This window comes from Clytia hemisphaerica, unplaced genomic scaffold (assembly GCF_902728285.1).
Source record: "Clytia hemisphaerica strain Z4C2 unplaced genomic scaffold, Clytia hemisphaerica genome assembly, whole genome shotgun sequence".
NCBI lineage: Eukaryota > Metazoa > Cnidaria > Hydrozoa > Leptothecata > Clytiidae > Clytia > Clytia hemisphaerica.
In genome coordinates, this window is record NW_027103595.1 from 2,501,770 (window position 1) to 2,519,881 (window position 18,112).

The 18,112-nt window shown below is 34.2% G+C and overlaps 2 protein-coding genes across 4 annotated transcripts; both read right to left on the minus strand.

Annotated features, from left to right (window-relative positions):
• Window positions 1–3,142: 3,142 nt before the first annotated feature.
• Window positions 3,143–8,588, minus strand: LOC136801711 (AT-rich interactive domain-containing protein 4B-like). The gene is made up of 6 exons (XM_067058364.1): window positions 8,209–8,588; window positions 7,630–7,713; window positions 7,295–7,395; window positions 6,480–6,568; window positions 5,395–5,767; window positions 3,143–4,614 (listed from the first exon to the last, which is right to left on the minus strand). Exons 2-6 carry the CDS (start codon window positions 7,640–7,642, stop codon window positions 3,619–3,621), a joined length of 1,572 nt encoding a protein of 523 aa, XP_066914465.1. The 5' UTR covers window positions 7,643–7,713; window positions 8,209–8,588; the 3' UTR covers window positions 3,143–3,618.
• Window positions 8,589–9,798: 1,210 nt separating this feature from the next.
• On the minus strand, window positions 9,799–16,373 carry LOC136801713 (uncharacterized). Of its 3 annotated transcripts, XM_067058368.1 has the most exons (14): window positions 16,295–16,373; window positions 14,960–15,047; window positions 14,449–14,547; window positions 14,126–14,388; window positions 13,806–13,984; window positions 13,514–13,610; window positions 13,057–13,386; window positions 12,752–12,869; window positions 12,509–12,600; window positions 12,158–12,272; window positions 11,659–11,988; window positions 11,286–11,468; window positions 11,002–11,161; window positions 9,799–10,688 (listed from the first exon to the last, which is right to left on the minus strand). In XM_067058368.1, the coding sequence occupies exons 2-14, from the start codon at window positions 15,006–15,008 to the stop codon at window positions 10,397–10,399; spliced, it is 2,307 nt and encodes a 768-aa protein (XP_066914469.1). In that variant the 5' UTR covers window positions 15,009–15,047; window positions 16,295–16,373; the 3' UTR covers window positions 9,799–10,396. The 3 variants fall into 3 exon arrangements, with proteins under 3 accessions (XP_066914469.1, XP_066914470.1, XP_066914468.1); XM_067058369.1 differs by lacking the exon at window positions 16,295–16,373 and having other exon boundaries at window positions 14,126–14,364; window positions 14,685–15,043; XM_067058367.1 differs by lacking the exon at window positions 16,295–16,373 and having other exon boundaries at window positions 14,685–15,043.
• Between the last annotated feature and the right edge of the window lie 1,739 nt (window positions 16,374–18,112).

An 18,112-nucleotide genomic window follows, 5' to 3' on the forward strand; every position in this document is an offset into this window, starting at 1 on the left:
GAAGGAGCTAGAGAGGAATCTTCAAGCTTTCTCAAGCAAGAAAAATCCCTTTCGACATATTTCAAAACTTGTACAGTTCTATTGGTCTGACGTATAGAATCTAAAAGTGTCGTACCTATAATCCTTGTATGTCAATGCTCTCTAAAGACACCAATTGAATACCACAAGTAATAATATAGCCCTTTCAACCACTCCGTTGATTATTTTATCTACGGCTGAGCAAGAACATTCAAATAAAGGCTCCGTTCCCAGGAAAATAGAGGTTTCCGTGCTGCAGTCCATACCAGTCTGTATGCGCCTAACCATGATTATTCATGGTTTAACTTGCGGCAGCCGGTTCCTGGGAATGTCACGATGCTTGAATTTGAGAGTGATTCTTGTTATTGAAGCAAAGGTGCTCCAAGGATATTCATCAGCCTTAGCTAGTAATTCGGTTATGTATTCATAATCAATGCTACTAACGTTCGGTTGATAGAAAGCCTTTGCCCTTGCTAAGCTCTATGTCCCGGACACTCTATTTCATATTGATCAGTTAATTCCCGGACACTCTATTTCATGAAAAACTAAAATAATGGAAATCCAATACCTTGTATTCGACAAATATAATATTTTTCAATGGTCTTCTAATCCAAAATAATTTTCTTTAAGTGACTCGGATATTTTTAGAGTTTCTATTTACCATCCCATCCCCGACCACCATCCCACCGAATTTCCTTTTACGTATATCTTGACGGGTATTCACTACTTGTGGTATTGCTAGAACAGTCGTTTGGGAAATACCCCTTTTCGTTATTATTATACTTTAGAAATTGACAGAACAGCGTTTGAACTCACACCGATTATAGACCTTCAGATTTGAATGCACGCGTACTAACTATTTGTGAGTTAAGGTAAAGCAAGCTAGCGTTATTTTCTAGGAAGTCTCGATCAATCAACTTTCAATTTAAGTAATGGGCTGTTTTCCACGTACTGACTAACTGACTACTTCAGGGTTTGAACCAGTACGCTATTCAACTCTTAGATTGGTAAGATTACAATCTTGCTAACTGCGCTACTTAAACATGACATTTCCATAATCATCTGACGCAAGTAATGTAATACTCAAACGAAAAGTATTTCCTTGCTGGGACCCCAGTGCAATGCAGAACGATTGGCTAACGATCTACTGTTGAGAAAATATCTTAAAAGATGTTATACCTATGTGTTCTGAAACATGAAAAATAGTATCAACCCTGTATTTTTGTTTTTTAACACCCGCTTGTAGGCAACGAGGGAAGGTTCAGGCTTCTAGGTTTTCTAAGGCTAATAATTCTTATTCTGTCACTATCATGAATATGCTATTTTGATAGTTAATTTGACAAGGAATTTTTAATCATTTTATTGATGAAATGAAGGCTTTATCTTTTGTATCTTTTGAAGTGGTACCCTGGTGATACCATTATGACTAGATATCCTGCTGCTAGGGAAATGCATAGTGACCAAATCAAAAAATCAAGTCGAGCATAATTTCCTAGTTTGTTTGAAGTAACACAGCTTGCTTATAATGATCGAATGATTAGTTTGCTTCAAGACTTTAACGAGTCAGGTAAGTCGACTAAAAACTGAATTAATGAATTTTGACGACATTTAATTTAAGTTTTGGTGGACTTTGTGTCACCCTGTTCTGTACTACTCCTCGCACAGGCGACTTTTGGAAAAATGTTTCTCCTGTAATCTTTTCAGTGAGCGAATAGGCTATTATAATTATTGGCTAGTCTGAATCGCAGACTTCTACAAAACCCCTGGTAGTCTATAAGGAGCACGATTCCGTTAGTGGATGCCAGCAGCCTAACTATTGACGAGCTCCAGTTTATTTTCGTAAGAAATAAATTATCTTGATTTTTTTATTTTTAGAGGGGAAACTATACATCATCAGTGAGCTCCTTCCATTAGAAATAAGTTATGGTTGACAATCTGAATGGTCAGCAAAATGTTGGTATTGATAAAAACAAATGTCGAGAATGGATGAAAATTGCTAGATCTGTTCAAGTGTGTCTCAAACAAAACTTAATTGATATTCTACACGATCCTGAGATAGATGGTCTTCCAAAGAATTCAAAGGACCGAGACGACATTCTAAACAAATTTTATCAAGTAAATGAAAATGAATTAAAAAAGATGATTATGTTTGGGCAACTAGATTTCATTTCAAAGGATGGACAATCTCAAATCAGGAGATTATGCATTCCAAATCTGGTTTACTTAATCAATCAGTTAACCAATATTGATAAGATGCATTCTGGTAAGTTGGCTGGTCTTTCCAGTGCATTGGAAATCCATCAAGATATTTATAAAGGTTCAATCACGTCCATGGAAGAAGAGAATTTCCAGAGCCTTTGGAAACGAATTTATGATGTATTGATTGTTCTTGGATACTCTGAGATGCCAGTTTTCCACTATCTGAAAGAGAAAGCATCGATTGATGAGATAGATACTGAACAAATTGAGGTTCTAGATGTACGTTGCAGATCTTTAAAGGCCCTGGATAAAGATATCGAAATAAAACAAAGAGAAATGAGCTATTTGATGGACTTGGTCAAATCTTATAGTTTGAAGGAACAGCAAATTGACGAGATTTGTTCTGGTTTGGCTGCTTCACAATCTCGAGATTAAAGTGGTTCTGAAGGAGCCTCGTTTCACCAATATTGACGGAAATATTTTGAGTCATGAACTTTGGCGGATTATTCAGGTAGTCGATTTAAAGAGAGTGCCAGTTGTTAGAGATTTTATGTCTACATGCAATTCAAATAGAACAATTTTATAAAAACAAAATTCAATGTTTCTTATAAAAGCGTTGTGAATTTATAAAGTTTTGAATTTTGACTTTTTAGAAGATATATTTTATGAGAACAAGACGCTCAATTTTGGAAAAAAATTGAGAACAAATTAAGAATAATCCCAGCCTCAGATTTCAGAAATGCCTAAGAAAATGCCTCATTTAAGTCCCTAGATTTTATAAATCACAAAGTAATAAGAACAATCGAGGCTGAGCTAAAATTTACTGATTGTTAAAAAAAAAGCCTAAGTCTAAAGAAAATAGTGCTATATGTCAAAAAACTGTACTTTTTGTTGTAAAGATATTTTAAAGTAAGATTGAAGCAAATTTCAAAATTGATAAAGATTTTTTTCAAAAATGCTTAAGGAATCGTCTTTCTTCTATAAAAATCTCTTGAAATTATATACAAACAATAAATCAACAAAAAAGTCAAAAAATAAAAATGGATAACTCTAAGAAAAAATCTAAAAAAAGATTGTGGTACAAAAATTATCAAAACGCGAAACAAAATTGTTCATGCATTCTGAAAACTGTACTAGTAGTAGTATAAAAAATCTTTGTGTCGCACCAAATATAATAAAGTTTTTATAATAAAGTCCGCAATATACAAACAAAACATCAATATATGAAAATCCGCCGCAAAAAATATCTCAATAAAATACTTAATAATAAAAATCTCTTTGTTGTTTTAAAATAATATGTACAAAAAAAAGTGTAGCGTAAATAAGACGTTTTGCATCCGAAGTAACTGGGAACTTTTTTTTCCTACCCAAACTATTATTGTCTCTCTTCTTTGAAGGGAATTAACGTTTGATGTTTGTCAAAAGAGTACCACTATAGTATATACCATCTACCACAACAGATATAACTAATGCATTTTCAGTTCTTTCCTTAATGTTCAAGTTCATTTCTGTCGGATTAGTTGACAATTTAACAGCATTAGAACTACCGCGATAGTCGTTAGGTAGTCGATGATAAGGTTTTGTATGCTCTGAACTAAATCTTGTTTCTTTGGGTTCGAAATCTCGAGTGTTGATAAAAGGTCGGACGTGATTGTAAGGTAATCTTGGTGGACGCTCTTTGTCATGAATGGTTTTTGGAGGTTGGATGTAGCCTGGTTTGCCTCGATTAGCACGCATCATGTAATAACTCTTTTGTACACAATCGTCGCAGTGGCATTTTTCAGGATACGGCGCGTGTAAGTGGGCTGAGGACGAGTGTCGCCCTGACGTGACGACAGATTGTAAGTATTTTCTTTGTGTTGCGTAGTCTGGTCTCTGGTGGTGATATCTTGCTGCCATTTGCCGTTGGTTGTTATGTTCGGTTGCCATGGAAGTAAAAGACGTTCGATGGTGTTCAAAAGAAGATGGTGGCGGTGGGTGGATGGGCGGTGTGTTATTTATTCTCCATGTTTCATCGTAAGGTGATTTTCGTTCTTCGTAGTGTTCTCTTTCTTTATCACTTTGAAATCTTTGTTGTTGTTCTACTTCGTTGTCTGATTTTTCTCTTTCCTCACGATCTTCATAAGAAGGTGAAATAGACCTCTCTTTGTCATGTGTAATAGTGTCATTACGATCATCAGGGGTAGGGGATCGTTTAAATGTTGATGGTGGGCGCGATTGCTCATGATCGTCAATTCGTTCGTTGACGGCCGCCCATACACTCTCTTCCTCTTCCTTTGATGGCATTCGCTCCGCCCTGATGCTTTCACCGCCCTCCTTTTCATATGACAGTCTTCGGCGTTTGACCAATCGATCAATGGAGTAGATTTCGTCGACAGACTTTGAACGCTCCTCTTCCTATAAGAGCAAATTATTAAGAATATTTTTAGAGTTTGAGAAGAAAATGAGAATAGCCGAGTCTCAAAAAAATTTACCGGTCCTTTTAAAAGAACATTGTATGTTAAGTGATAATGGTAGAAACTTTACAGGAAAGTTTACAGGAAGAAAACTTTTCCAAATCTACATTTTCTGGCAACAACAGTTGACGAAAAAAATGCAAATGTAAAAAAAAGGAAAGGTTTTACTATGATGCACTTTCATCGTTAATAAGCGTATAAATTTTGGCATGAATGACATTGGGAGAAATATGCATAATCATAATTAGTGGTGTCAGCAAAATAAAAATCGTTTTGACCGTACATTTTTTTAGCGCAAAATATATGACTAGTAATTTAGGACAATCATTATTAATAAATTTAGAATAGTGGGCAGGGTATGGAAAATAAAGATCATTTAATTATCAGAAGTATAAATTGTACCAATGGCCTTCATCCTTCCGAGCTATTTTTATCATTTTCTTTGTTTATAATGATTTGGTAAGCAAAAACTCAAGGTCACTCGGTTCGAGTAATGATGATGTTTTAATATATCACCCCTTCTAGAAAACCAATTAAGACTTATTTAGACTCTCTTTTAGTCCCGCTAAGGGTCCAAGGGTCAAAAGTCGGGCGGCACATACCCGTCAGCTCGCAACCCTAATACCCCCCCCCCCGAGTTTAACTGGAATAATGCAGAATCCATAACGCGAAATCTTATCTTCAAAGACAAGACGGAAGAAAAAGTAAAACATCATCTTACCAATTGAGCCAGTTCGTTTTCATAACTTTTCCTCCGTTGAATTTCAGTACTTCTTGGCCGTTTCAAAACCGGTGGTGAAATCGAGGTCGATCGCTGAGCAACTGTATCTCTTGGCAACGGTTGTGATGATAAACGAAGCAAAGGATTTTCGGGGTGTTGCGCATAGTATTGTGGGAAAGCAGGATGCATTTCGTCGACACCACGTGTTTTCTGTTTTTCGTTCATGTAATAAAAATCCTCTTGTTTGATTGGTCGGATTTGAGGAGGCTGTTCTTTGATTGGTTTAGGACTATCCAATTGTTCACGGAGAAATTGCTCGTTGACGCGGACGCCTCTTTGATAACATTCGAAACGATACAAAAATCGTGCAAATCTGAAAATAAAAAAACAATAAAGTAAAACATCCCGATTAATTTCTGTAAACAAACCCAATAACTAAGAGAAATTTAGAAATCCATTATTCTACTATTTACGCGAGATTATGAGATATCCCGAAAATCGGCTATGTAAATTCTTCTAACAAAATTTACGTAAATACTTCGAAGTGCACAACTTTAACAATATTTTTAAAACGTCGTCAGACCAACACTTAATTTGCAAAATCTATCAAAGTTAAAATTAGATGTTGCTAGAGTATTAAAATGCCAAAATAAAATACACGGGTCAAGTGTAGCCAAGGCGACATCTCATTAATTCTAATTTTGGAGACAAAATATTTGACTATAATTTAACAGCTTGTAAATCCAAATTATGCCCAGTTAAGTGCATTATTAGGCTTAAGATGCAAATGGTCACTCTCTTGAATGTGTAAAATTGTTCATTTTTGTCTAACAACTGGGCAGAGGTTTTATTTTGGTTTTGGTAAGTCGGAGAGTGAAAAATTTCGGCAAATTCTTTTAATTCCAGCTGTAGATATTCTTGAATCATACAGGCATAGTGTCCGTTCGACGGACCGAAGTGGACTCGCACAACAAGGTGAGCTTCCGGTGTAATAATACAATAATTTATTCATTCATTCATAATTTATCTTGATGGTCGCAATCCTATAGAAAAGTTGAAACATTGAAAAAAGGCAAAATACTCACTGGTTTCGTAATGTATTAGCTGCACTGGTGATCGTCTTTGGCAAGTTCAATTCTCTGACTACAGCACTTAATTGACGTTTCTGGCAAACCTGAACAAGTTAAGAAAAAATAAGAAAGATTGTTGAAATCGAAGAATATTGCTTTGATCTAAATGCGTTTGTACAGTGGAGTCTCTTTGACTTAAACCTCTATAAGTCGAATACCTCCTTAACTCGAACAACTTTTATGGTCCCTTCAGTTAACAATGTCTTATAAACCTTACTCCATAACTCGAACTTTCCTTAAATCGAACAAATTTTGTGTTGATCGTGCGAGTTCAAGTTATGGGGATTCCACTGTCATAGAGAACAGATTCATTTTTTTACATTCAAAATAAAGTACATTGGCGTTTTAAAAGTCGAAGGCACACGGGGAAAGTTAGTTCGTTTTGAGCTATGGAAATATCGAGCTATAGAGACTGGCGTTATAGAGGTTAACTAAAGAAACCGAGACAACTGGTTCGAGTAGAAGTTCGAGGATTGAAGTAAGAGAGATGAATGAAATTATCGTGAGAGAATTAAGTGGGCAGGTGTCCTTTATCACAGAAAAATGAGTGTAAATAATGAGCCCAATCTATTACCATTAGATTCGAATGGCTTGGCTTAGAGATTCAACACCTGGGACAAGGGTTGGGCACTACAATACCATAGAGATAGTTAAGAGTATTACGAAATGCATTACATTTTCTATTGAGTGATATTAATTTTAAAGCCAACTAGCGCAGTACTCATTTTAACGGACTTTCTGTTTTTGATCAATTCTTAAAAAATTAATACCTTTTCAAAGCCACCATGTTTTTGAACCAATCGATATAGTTCAACCAGATCTAATAATTTCCTCCCAACAATCGGGATTTTCTGTGTGATTTCAGTATCTCCTGAAAAAGAAAATTTATTTTTTTATTATATAAAAAACAGCCGCACAGTAGAATTAAGAGATTTTGTGCTCGTGTGGTTAGGGAAGCGGGAAAAGTCATTCTTTCTGTTGGTTGAAAACACTGTGTAAGCTAATGGATACGCTTAAAAGGATGTAAGATTTAGGATCTACTTTTCGCCTCTTCGACCACCTCTGAATGAATGGAAATGAAATTAAAAAAAATTAAATTGTTTACCTGTATTGACCATGAAAGCAATATAGCAATAAAGCAATATAGTCGAGTCAAATGTCGATCCAATTCATTGCTCATCTCCTTCAGCTAAGAAAAGAAGATGACGAAAATTCGTTCAATTTCCTGACAGCCTGAATAGGGAAGCCTAAATTTCCAATTTTTTTTCGATGGCACAAACTGATCACGAAAGTTTTGAAATTTGGCCATAAACAGTTACTCTCGGGTATCTAATAGCCGTCCCCCCCCGCTAATTAATTTTTCGAAAATTTTCCACCCAGGACATTCTTATTCCAACCCCCCTGCTTATTAATTTTTGGGAAAATGTTTTTGAAAGTTCCCTTTTTTGTCTTAATTCTGCTGTATTAGCCTCCTTTTCAAACATTTTCCACCCAGGACATTTTTATTCCAACCCCCCCCCCCCGCTTATTAAATTTTGAGATTTTTTCCAACCCCCCGCTTATTCCAACCCCCTATTAGGTACCCGAGAGTAAATAGGAAAATTTAGCATAATGTTATGAAAATTAGCAAAAGGACCCTTTTTTAGGGGAGTATACACGAGACAAGATGAAATAAATTTTTTACCTTCAAAAATGTTTCGTGTACGATCAAACCTCTGCTTTTCTCATTCCTCTGTTGTTGTTGTTCTGCGTCATATCTCTCAATAAAATCCACCTGACTGTAACTACATCGTCTTACACGTGATGCCGGTTGTGTTGGTGGAAGTGCTGATTCAGCATTCTCATGGTGGTGATTCAGCATTTTTTGCTGTTGTTGATGGTGGTGGTTGAAATTTTCTTTATTTGTATTTGGAGATGATTGTTGTTGATGATTAAGATAGATTTTTGAATTGGGGCTGTGATTGTTATTATTGTTGTATACGTTGGAGATTTCATCAGTTTCAATTTGCTTCATACTTGTAGTTTTTCTTCACGCTTGATTTTGTTGATCAATATTTTTTTTCTGAAAGAAGAAATTTAGTTTATTAGTTAAGTACAAGATTTTCACTTGATTCAACCTTGATACCTATTAAAAGGACCGAAAACTAAAAAATCTAAAACCTAAAGTAGTCAAGTTTTGTTTTCATTTGCGTATGCCGTAGCATACCATGAAAAATATGACAAGCTTGTTTTTTCCTTGTGAGAACAATCGAATAAAGAACAATCGTATAAGAACGATCAAATAAAGAACAATCGAATAAGAACAATCGAATAAAGGACACTCGTATAAGAACAATCGTATAAGAACAATCGTATAAGAACAATTGGAAAATCAATTTTCAGACACGCTTAAGAACAAGGATAAGCTCAGACAAAAAAATAAGTTCTTATAAATAGAAAAGTGAAAATATTCGAGAGGAAAAAACAACCTCACCCTATCCCATTGAAGACTCGTTAACTCTCTCTTTAATCTAGCTCAATCTGAATATTGTCACATATGAAAAAATTACATTCAAAACAAACAAACAAACAAACAAACAAACAAATAAAATATTCCCAGCTGGCACACAACGTTGTTTCAACGTTTATCTAACGTTCACAACATCCATATAACGTTAGGTGAACGTTGAAACAACGTTGAGTGCCAGCTTAGTTTGGAATTATTTCATAATTTAAAATTACTACCTTAAAATAATTCTGTAATACTGGTTCATACTATAATATTTACTGTTGAATGGATTTTTAGAGCTTTTTGAGCTTTTATTTAACTAACCTGAGTACTTTTATTTCCAAATTTAAGACTTTCAGACTTTCATTAAATATGATATAAGTACTTATAATTCAACGCGAGGTTTTTAATAATTTGAATAATTATTTTTGTAAAAAAATGGAATTTAATTAGTTTCCGTTTTCATTATATAACTTGATAATGATAATAATATCAAATTATAGAGACAAAAAATATCCAAAATAAATTGATTAAATATTGACTGAGTATATTGTAAATTCACTAAAAATTTAGTACGATAGTAAGTTTTTGAATTAATATTTTATATGTTTATTTTCGGAAAATTTCCTTCAATGTCATTTCGCTAAGAAAACTCTCAACAGCCACTTGAATCATGATACATTACTTATATTTCACTGGATGCATTTTTCGCTATGAAATTAAAAACGGGCGTTAGTCAGGGTGTACGGAAGGCGTTTTGACACGGGAAATTATGGAGAAAGCCCGTTTTAATAAATATTTCCCTTTTGGAAAACGGGAAATATTTAATTACAAGATTTAATAAATAAATACTATTTGTCAGCAATAAAATAAATATCGATCACGTCATCATTTGAAAGGTTCATCATTCTTTGAAGGTCCTCCTGATCAAAAAGTTTTGTAATCGTAGCTCCATGATCACCATGTAAATGGGAGTCGAAAATGACAACAAAGTCTGGACAAGGGATAGCACAAAAAGATCGTCCCTTTCCTGTCAAGACAACATAACCCGCGAAATGTTCAATACATCCATAGAGATTACCAAAAATCGTATTTGTAAAAGAGGAAATATCTATATCAAGTACGGAAGGAAGTATTGAGAGGCTTTCATCGACATTTGTTGAGGTTCGATTGTCGTGAAAAACATTTCCGATTTCAATACACCCAACAAAGCATTCCAAAACCTCAATCGAGCACCAGTCAAGGAATAATGGTGGCATAAAATGACCAACAAGAAGAGCAATAGTTGTACAAGCAGAACTTCCATTTCGTCCGTTCATTCTTGCTTGGCTAAGCTCAGGAGGGAAGTACACTACATTTTCTACCATGTCTCCAGTACCACCATTCATGAGGTCATTTCCAGTGGATAAAACCAAATCAAGGTCAATATGGATTTCATCTCTAATTTCATCTTCGTCATTTTCAACGTCAAAACCATCGTTATCGATATCATTATCGAAAATCTGTTGGAAGATTTCCATAACAATTTCATCCTCGTTTTCCTTTTCAGAATCGTCTTCTTCATCATGTTTGACATTTGAATCCGGAAGAATTCCTTGAAACATAGACAGCGCCTGGCGCAACATATGCTGAGCGTATAGGTATCCTTCTCGGACAAGGAACAGTTTCCCGAAAACCTACAAAATAAAGAATACAAAAATTTCCAAATAAATAAAGAGAATGGTCGATGGTCGAGCTTAAGGCTCTGATATTTCGGCCAAAAAGGCCAAAAAGTCGTTATAATTCATGTAACATTCTGAGACTTATAAACGCTTTATTTATAAGAATATTTTCTATAAGAATATTAGGGTGAGATTTTGGAGTTAGAAAATAGGCATATTGTTTAGAACAATAAAAAATAAGAATAATGCTCACTCTCAGCCAAAAAAACACTATTCTCATAAAAAGTAGTATAAAAATAAGGCAAAACCGTTGAATAAAATACTGTACCTCTGAACTTTCCAGATAATTTTAATCTCTTGTTCCATTGTAAGGCACTTGTTTCCATAAAAGCGGAGGTACTTTTTCATTTCCAGCTGAAGAATCACGAGTTCTTCCTCACATCTTTCTTTCTTCATTTGCGAGATCAAAACACAACGTTTTTCGATATCTAAAAATAAGGTACTTTCGTTAAGGTATCTGTATCTTTTAATGATAAGAAAACTAGATATCATAATGAAGTTTATTTCAATTGTAGATCAAGATACAACAATATATCATTTTAATAAAATTACCTGTGAAGCCACGAGGGTACAGCCGTTGTTGCAAGTCCAAAATCCACTTGAACGATCCTTTGATAACGTCATCAAAAACAACTTTCTCTCTTGAAAATTCGTTGTAGAGGGTGACAAGATTTTGCATTGACGTAGTTGTCTTGGATACTTTTTTCCTGAGTATAAATCGTTGTTTCGATGTATCTAATAAATTGAGATTTAAATTGAAAATACAAAATATATAATACTATATATATAAAAGATCAAAATTTGTTCAAAGTAGTGAGAAGTAGCTCTGTCAGAAAAAGAAATTGTAGCGAAATTACCCATTAAGCTGCTTTAATAAGTACAGAACTAGGAAAAGATGTAACAAAATAACGCATATAACACAAACCAGCAACTTTTTTTATCCTTGTGAGCCAGTGAACCTTTTCAAAATATACGCTCTCCATCATTCGTTCGAAGCCAACAGTCACAACCGACAATACATCATTTGGATCAATGTTTTGACCATTTGACTTGATCAGACTACGTAAGATTTTGATCTTGTCCTCTTTTTTCTTGCGTAAGAGTTGGATGTTGAGGACCGAAAGATCAGGCAGATTTGGACAGATAGAAGCAAGGAAAGAAAACTCTTCGTGATCATTGACTTGTCTTTTAAGGTCGTGAAACAGGAGCAAGATTTTAGCGGAATCAGTGAGTGACGTTGCTGATGGTACTGAGACTAAAATGATAACAATTTAACGTTTCTAGTTGATGACAAAGGAAATACAAATCGTTAGAAAAAAGGTATGAATCGAAACGATTTAGAATTTATCAAAAAAATTTGCTTTTACATCTAAACGAACGCAGCTTGAGGTGCGTTGAAAAGTTCAAATTTGATGGAGATATACCTTTGGATGCAATAGCTCGGATTTCGCTTTTCAAGTCAGCAAAATCCGGCTGAACATCAAATTTATCGAGAGCAGTTTTAACATCTTTTTCGTGTTGTAATAGGTCTCCTTGAACCTAAAAAAGAAAACAAATTACAAAAATTAATTCAGAGCATTTATATAAAAAGAACAACTGTTCAGAATAGTCTAGCAAGCTAGACGACTAATTTATACATAGTAGAAATAAAGCAAAAAGTAATGAATGGAACAATTTATACAAACTAAATCCCGTATTATTATCATTATTATTAGTATTGGTATTATTAGTATTACACGCATTATAAACGACTCCAGAACCAAAACTATATTTACCTTTTTATACTTTTTGACTAAATACTCTGCCTGAGCTTCAATTTTTCGTTTGTTCCAGTGAAGAATCATTTCAGTTAGCGTCTCTTCTCTGTCTAGAAGAAGGTTTATAAAATATTGTACATTGTACATAATTAAGTAATTCAAATAATTGAAGAAAATCAGATTCTCAAAAGATATAACTAAAAAAAGTATTCTTAGAGAAAAGCATGTCTATCAAAGTTCTGGTTTAAACTTAATACTTACTTTCTGGTTTTTGGTATTTCGTTGTATTACAAAATCTTGACAGAAAACTAAACACTTGTTCAGTTTCTTCCCCAGTAGACCGTCCCGTACCATCAATCCATTCTCCATCCCATATTACCTGTTAAATAAAACAAATACTGTCTTATTGAAATCAAACAAGATTGTGAGCAAGTTGGTGAAGATCTTCGATAAAGAATTCATAAAGAATGAATTCTGAAAATAGATTTATCATTTTGTTTATTTTATTACTGAGCAGATGCTGTAAGAAAAACATTATTAGCTATAGATTATATGAGTATTCATACTTGACAATCAAGTCCGTGCCCCTTGGCGTGCATCACCGACAATGCTCCGGTAAACTTTTTCGCGGTCGCTGGGTCAACCCGTTCAACATATTTACGCAGTTTACACATCACATCTGCAAACACAAACTGGACGTTTCGAGGGACCATGTGATGTTTTATCAAAAACAAGGCATATCCATACAGTTCACCCTGGTGCATGTTCAGTGCTTTTTGACCTAATTGGTGACGGCAAGACATGACTTCAAGACCAGTAATGTCGAGAGACTTTTTGTTACGAGCTGTGTTACGAGCAGCACCCCAAACACCACCACACCTGACATCTTTTTCAACCTTTAAAGAATGAGAGTTTAAAGACTATTATTGTAACATGATGAACCTTTTGATTTTCCTGATTAAATGCATCCGATAATTAAGGTGGTATAAAAATGATCAAATAATAAAATCAATCGTTAAAAACCTTTCCGAACTTTCCTTGATACAGCTCTTCAATGAATGGTTTGACTTCCATGTCGTTGACGATAAATAAACCATCATAGAATTCTGATCTTGTTCGTCTGCAAAATTACATTAAACAACTACTATTGCAATCGTATGAGAAAAACCAAATCCTTATAATGACTGTTATTATTAAAGACAAAGGATATTTTCTAAAATATTAATTTGCGATAAAGTACCTCGACACGAGGAAAATAATGAATCCTAAAACGTTCCAGGGGTGACAATGGAGATAAACAACTGAGAGTACTTACTTTCCTGAACTCTTGTAACGGTACAGTTTACAGTTTCCGTCTACATGAGAGGAATGTTGTTCGTATGCACAGGCAGGACATTCAAGCCAGTTCTTATGCTGTGCACAATCGATCTTGTACTGACAGAAACACCACTCTTTAAAGGCTGTTGAAAAGATGGATGGGGAAATTTTGCCATGCTAAAATTAAAATGAACGTACACCATGAGAAAACTATTTCAAGGTACATCATTCAAATCAAATCAAATTAAATAGATAAATCCCGATTTTGCTATGAAAATTGATTGATACGAAAAAACTTTGCCCAAATGAAATGCTTACCCTGCCATGGAATTTTGCCAAGGTGTTCAAAACTTCAAGAAACGAGTTTTCCGAAGTCCCTGGTGCATTTTTACGGAGACCATCCCAAAATCTGAACACTTCTTGATCGAAAAGGTAACTCAATCTTTTTGGTGAGTTCGGCCAAAACCCAGATTGAATTATGTTTGCCATGGTAAAAGGATTGTTCAATTCCCCACACCCAAGGCATCTTGTTGAGAACGTACGCAATAAGCATTTCCCTGAAATTGAAAAATTTATAATAGCTAGAAAAGATTTTTGCAGGATAGGTTTCAAAAATTTTTCAAATACAATCACTCAATCACCTGTTAATGAGACAACATTGATGTAATCTCCTGCAATTCTCGTGATATCTTTTCCACTGCAAACAGGGCAAGCCTTTGGCAATAAGGGTACCATACTGCCTATAATTAAAAAGAAGAGAAAATCAATTTGTTAACAATATCTAAATTTACTAATTTTAAACAAAATCAAAGTATGTTACTGTAGCTTTTAATGTAGATCTATCATACGTGAAAATTGTAATATTTTAAACCATTACACTTGTCATTTATGGTTAAGTTATCATCAAGAACTTCTGATGGCATCATTGATCTTCTGTATCCATCTACATAGCCAATACGATTGTGCAGAGTATTAAATGAGTGTTGCTTTTCATCACAAACTGTACAAAGATTTTTTTCGTAACAGTCAAAACACTTTATAGAAATCGGATTTTCATTGCAACAATGGCACAGTCCCGCATTGGAATAGGATTCTACAACAGCCGAAAAAATGGAATCTCTCTCTTCTTTCCAGTATCCCTCTTCATCTTACTTTCGGTCACTCCACGTCTTCTTTTTAGGGTGTTTTTTAAGCAGGTCATGGTTAATAAGGTTTGTAAGGTTACTCAACTCTCCAATTTCTACAAATGAAATCATAAAGAAAATTGGATGAAAACAAGTGATACTTTTATGGACCTACCTGGTTATGCATTCAACACATATATAATTGATATCTACATAAGCGTGACCATGAAACAATCATTCAGAACACAAATAGTGACGATCTATTAAAATTAGTCGTTTGTTTCTTATAAAAAAACGTTTAGAAACCAAAATTTCATGCTCTTGAAATATTCTTTCATATTCAAGACTTCGAGAGCAAAAAAACATATCTCATCAAAAAATTCAGTAATTTCAAGAACGTTGATGTATGCTTATTAATAGTGATTCTTATAGATAAATATGCGTTTTTTGAGCTGAAAAATTCTTTTTTTACAAAAATCTGCTTGAGCCATCTTTTACCTACTTTCATGCAAAAAGTCAGAAAAAACAATGATCCAATATTTCACAAAGTCCAAAAAACCCTTTTTTTAGCCGTTTTTTAGCTGAAATTTACCCCTAAATTTGTTTTTTCGAAAATCGGGCTCCGTCACATTCGAGGGTTTATAGTTATGCATCTTTGCTCAAAAAATCATAAAGAATGAAAGAGCCAATCTCGAGAAGAGCTAATACCTAAGTAATTGATAATGTGCTTATAAAAGAATATCGAATTTGGCCTATTTTCCTATAAAAACACGCCAAGCAACCAAAATTTCATGTCTAAACACACATATTTTGTAAAAGTAAGCCCTCCTGAGCAAAAAAAAACATCTATCTCATAAAAAAATTGAGTAATTTGACTAAGAACATTGATGTATGCTTATTAATAGTGATTCTTATAGATAAACATGCGTTTTTTGAACCAACAAAATTTTTTTGCAAAAATCTGCTTAAGCCATCTTTTACCTACGATGGTACCCTACTTCCATGCAAAAAATCAGAAAAAATTAACGACCTAATTTTTCACAAAGTCCAAAAAACCCGTTTTTTAGCCGTTTTTTGGCCCAAATTTGCCCAAAAAATTTTTTTTTTGAAAATCGGGCTCCGTCACATTCGAGGGCTTTTAGTTATGCATCTTTGTGCAAAAAATCAGAAAAAACTAATGAGCCAATCACGAGGAAAGCTAATAACAAACGAACGAACGAACGAACGAACGAACGGACGAACGGACAAAGGTTAATTTATAGGACCTCCACCGGGGTAGGTCCAATAAAGTTACTGAAAAAGTAAAAGTCAAAGATTCTAAATTATAAGATACATCACCAAACAAAGATTCTCTATAACGTACCTCCTGATGGAGATGAGGGATCGTCATGCATATGCACAATATCACATTCTGTATCAGAAGAATCTGGTTGTTGATCTGGATCTGGAAGAATGAAAAATTTATAAAATTGTATTATACAGATAAGGTATATTTCCCGAAAGTTGCTTTAAACATAACATAATGAAATAAGGCTAATAAAGTTCAGATGTTATAATAAATAAACACAACATTATAACAAACCTTCTTGTAAATTTTTTCTACACTTCTTTCTTTGTCCAGCAAACGGGTATGCTCTTGAACCATCAGCATTTCTTTTCACACGAATCACTCTTTCTTTCAGTTTTTTATGTTTAGTTTTCCTTCTTTCCTTCTGCAATCTCAATTCCTTGTACTTCTTCCAATTCTAAGGATTTTAAAAATAAAGAAATGCTGTTCAACGATAAGGCAACCACGCCATGTACATACAAGCTTTCTAAAAGTTTAGATAGGAGAACAATAAGTTGAAGTTAAGCATTAAAAAAAACTATTGAAAAGAATACACATTAACTTACCAAGATCTCTATCACGCTCATGATTTGTACTCCTCTCCATTTAGATTTTCTTAAAGAAAGAAAAGTAAAATATTGAAGTACCTTCAGTGCACACAGTACAAGCAAAATAATGAGTTATTATGCAGATGGAAATGATTTAATTTTAGAGATGTTTACTTAAACTTTGGGAAATCTTGATGTCAAGATAAACTTTAAAGTTCTTTATTCAAAACTTTCTATTTATCTGTAAATATCACATCAAATCCATTATGATAATGTTTTCCCACTGATAATATAAAATTAGAATAATTAGTAATAGTGAGCTCATCTGATATAATGTCATACACTGGTTATGGTTACTAAGATCTGATGATTCTTTTTCATTCTGAAAGACAAAAGATTATTTCAAAAAAGCTATTTTTCAGAAAGTTCAAGCGTTCCAGTTCCTGGCGCAGAGGGAATCCCTGGGGAATCTTTCCGAAAGACTGTCTGCCCGCCTGCATGCATTTTTAACACCTGTTGCAAACAGTTGCAAACAGAATAGTTTTTTGATGGTCGTCCTATTGATTATAGGAATCAATTGATTGGTTATCAATTTGTCATTGAATGATCAAGTGTAGTAATTTTTTCCTTATACAAAGTTAAATAAAAATAAAAATGGTAGAGTAGAGCTGCGAGCAGAGCTGCGTAGTTCATTTGTTTTGAAATTTTGCTGCTTTGATCTTGATTGGTCAGTCATTTGAGGGCTATGCATGTTAGCCTCCACTGATGCAAATTACCCGACTTCGTGGTGTAAACTGCATTTAGTTGCCAATACAAAAGAAGTTACATATGCTGAAAATATATTTGACAAGAACGAGAAGAACAAGAACGAGAATATCGGACAATCATGTTAGCAGCCTTTTTTAGGTGTTTAAAATCAAATTTTAAATAATAAATTTTAATGAGAAGAACTGAGAAGAAAAAAAGAAATTTCAGTGGATGCATTTGACAACAGGGGGGAATCATTATCATTCAATAAGCACCCCTGAAAAGCTGCAAAAATGTAGTCAGAAAATCTATATAAATCTATCTCTATTTTTTCCATCATCAGATTATCAAAGGCAAAAAACAGTTGAGCTCCAGACCCTGGACTAGCAAAAATGGGAGTTTTTAAGAGCTGCTGCACAATCTTCCTTCATTTTAACAGTCAGACAATTTTTGGCTGATTATTGATGTGGTTTTCGGTCAGTTTGTTGTTTTATGTTCTGTTCATACATGTACCAGTACCTTCAAGCAACGTTGCAGCTGGTGGAAGGACCCTGCCGCC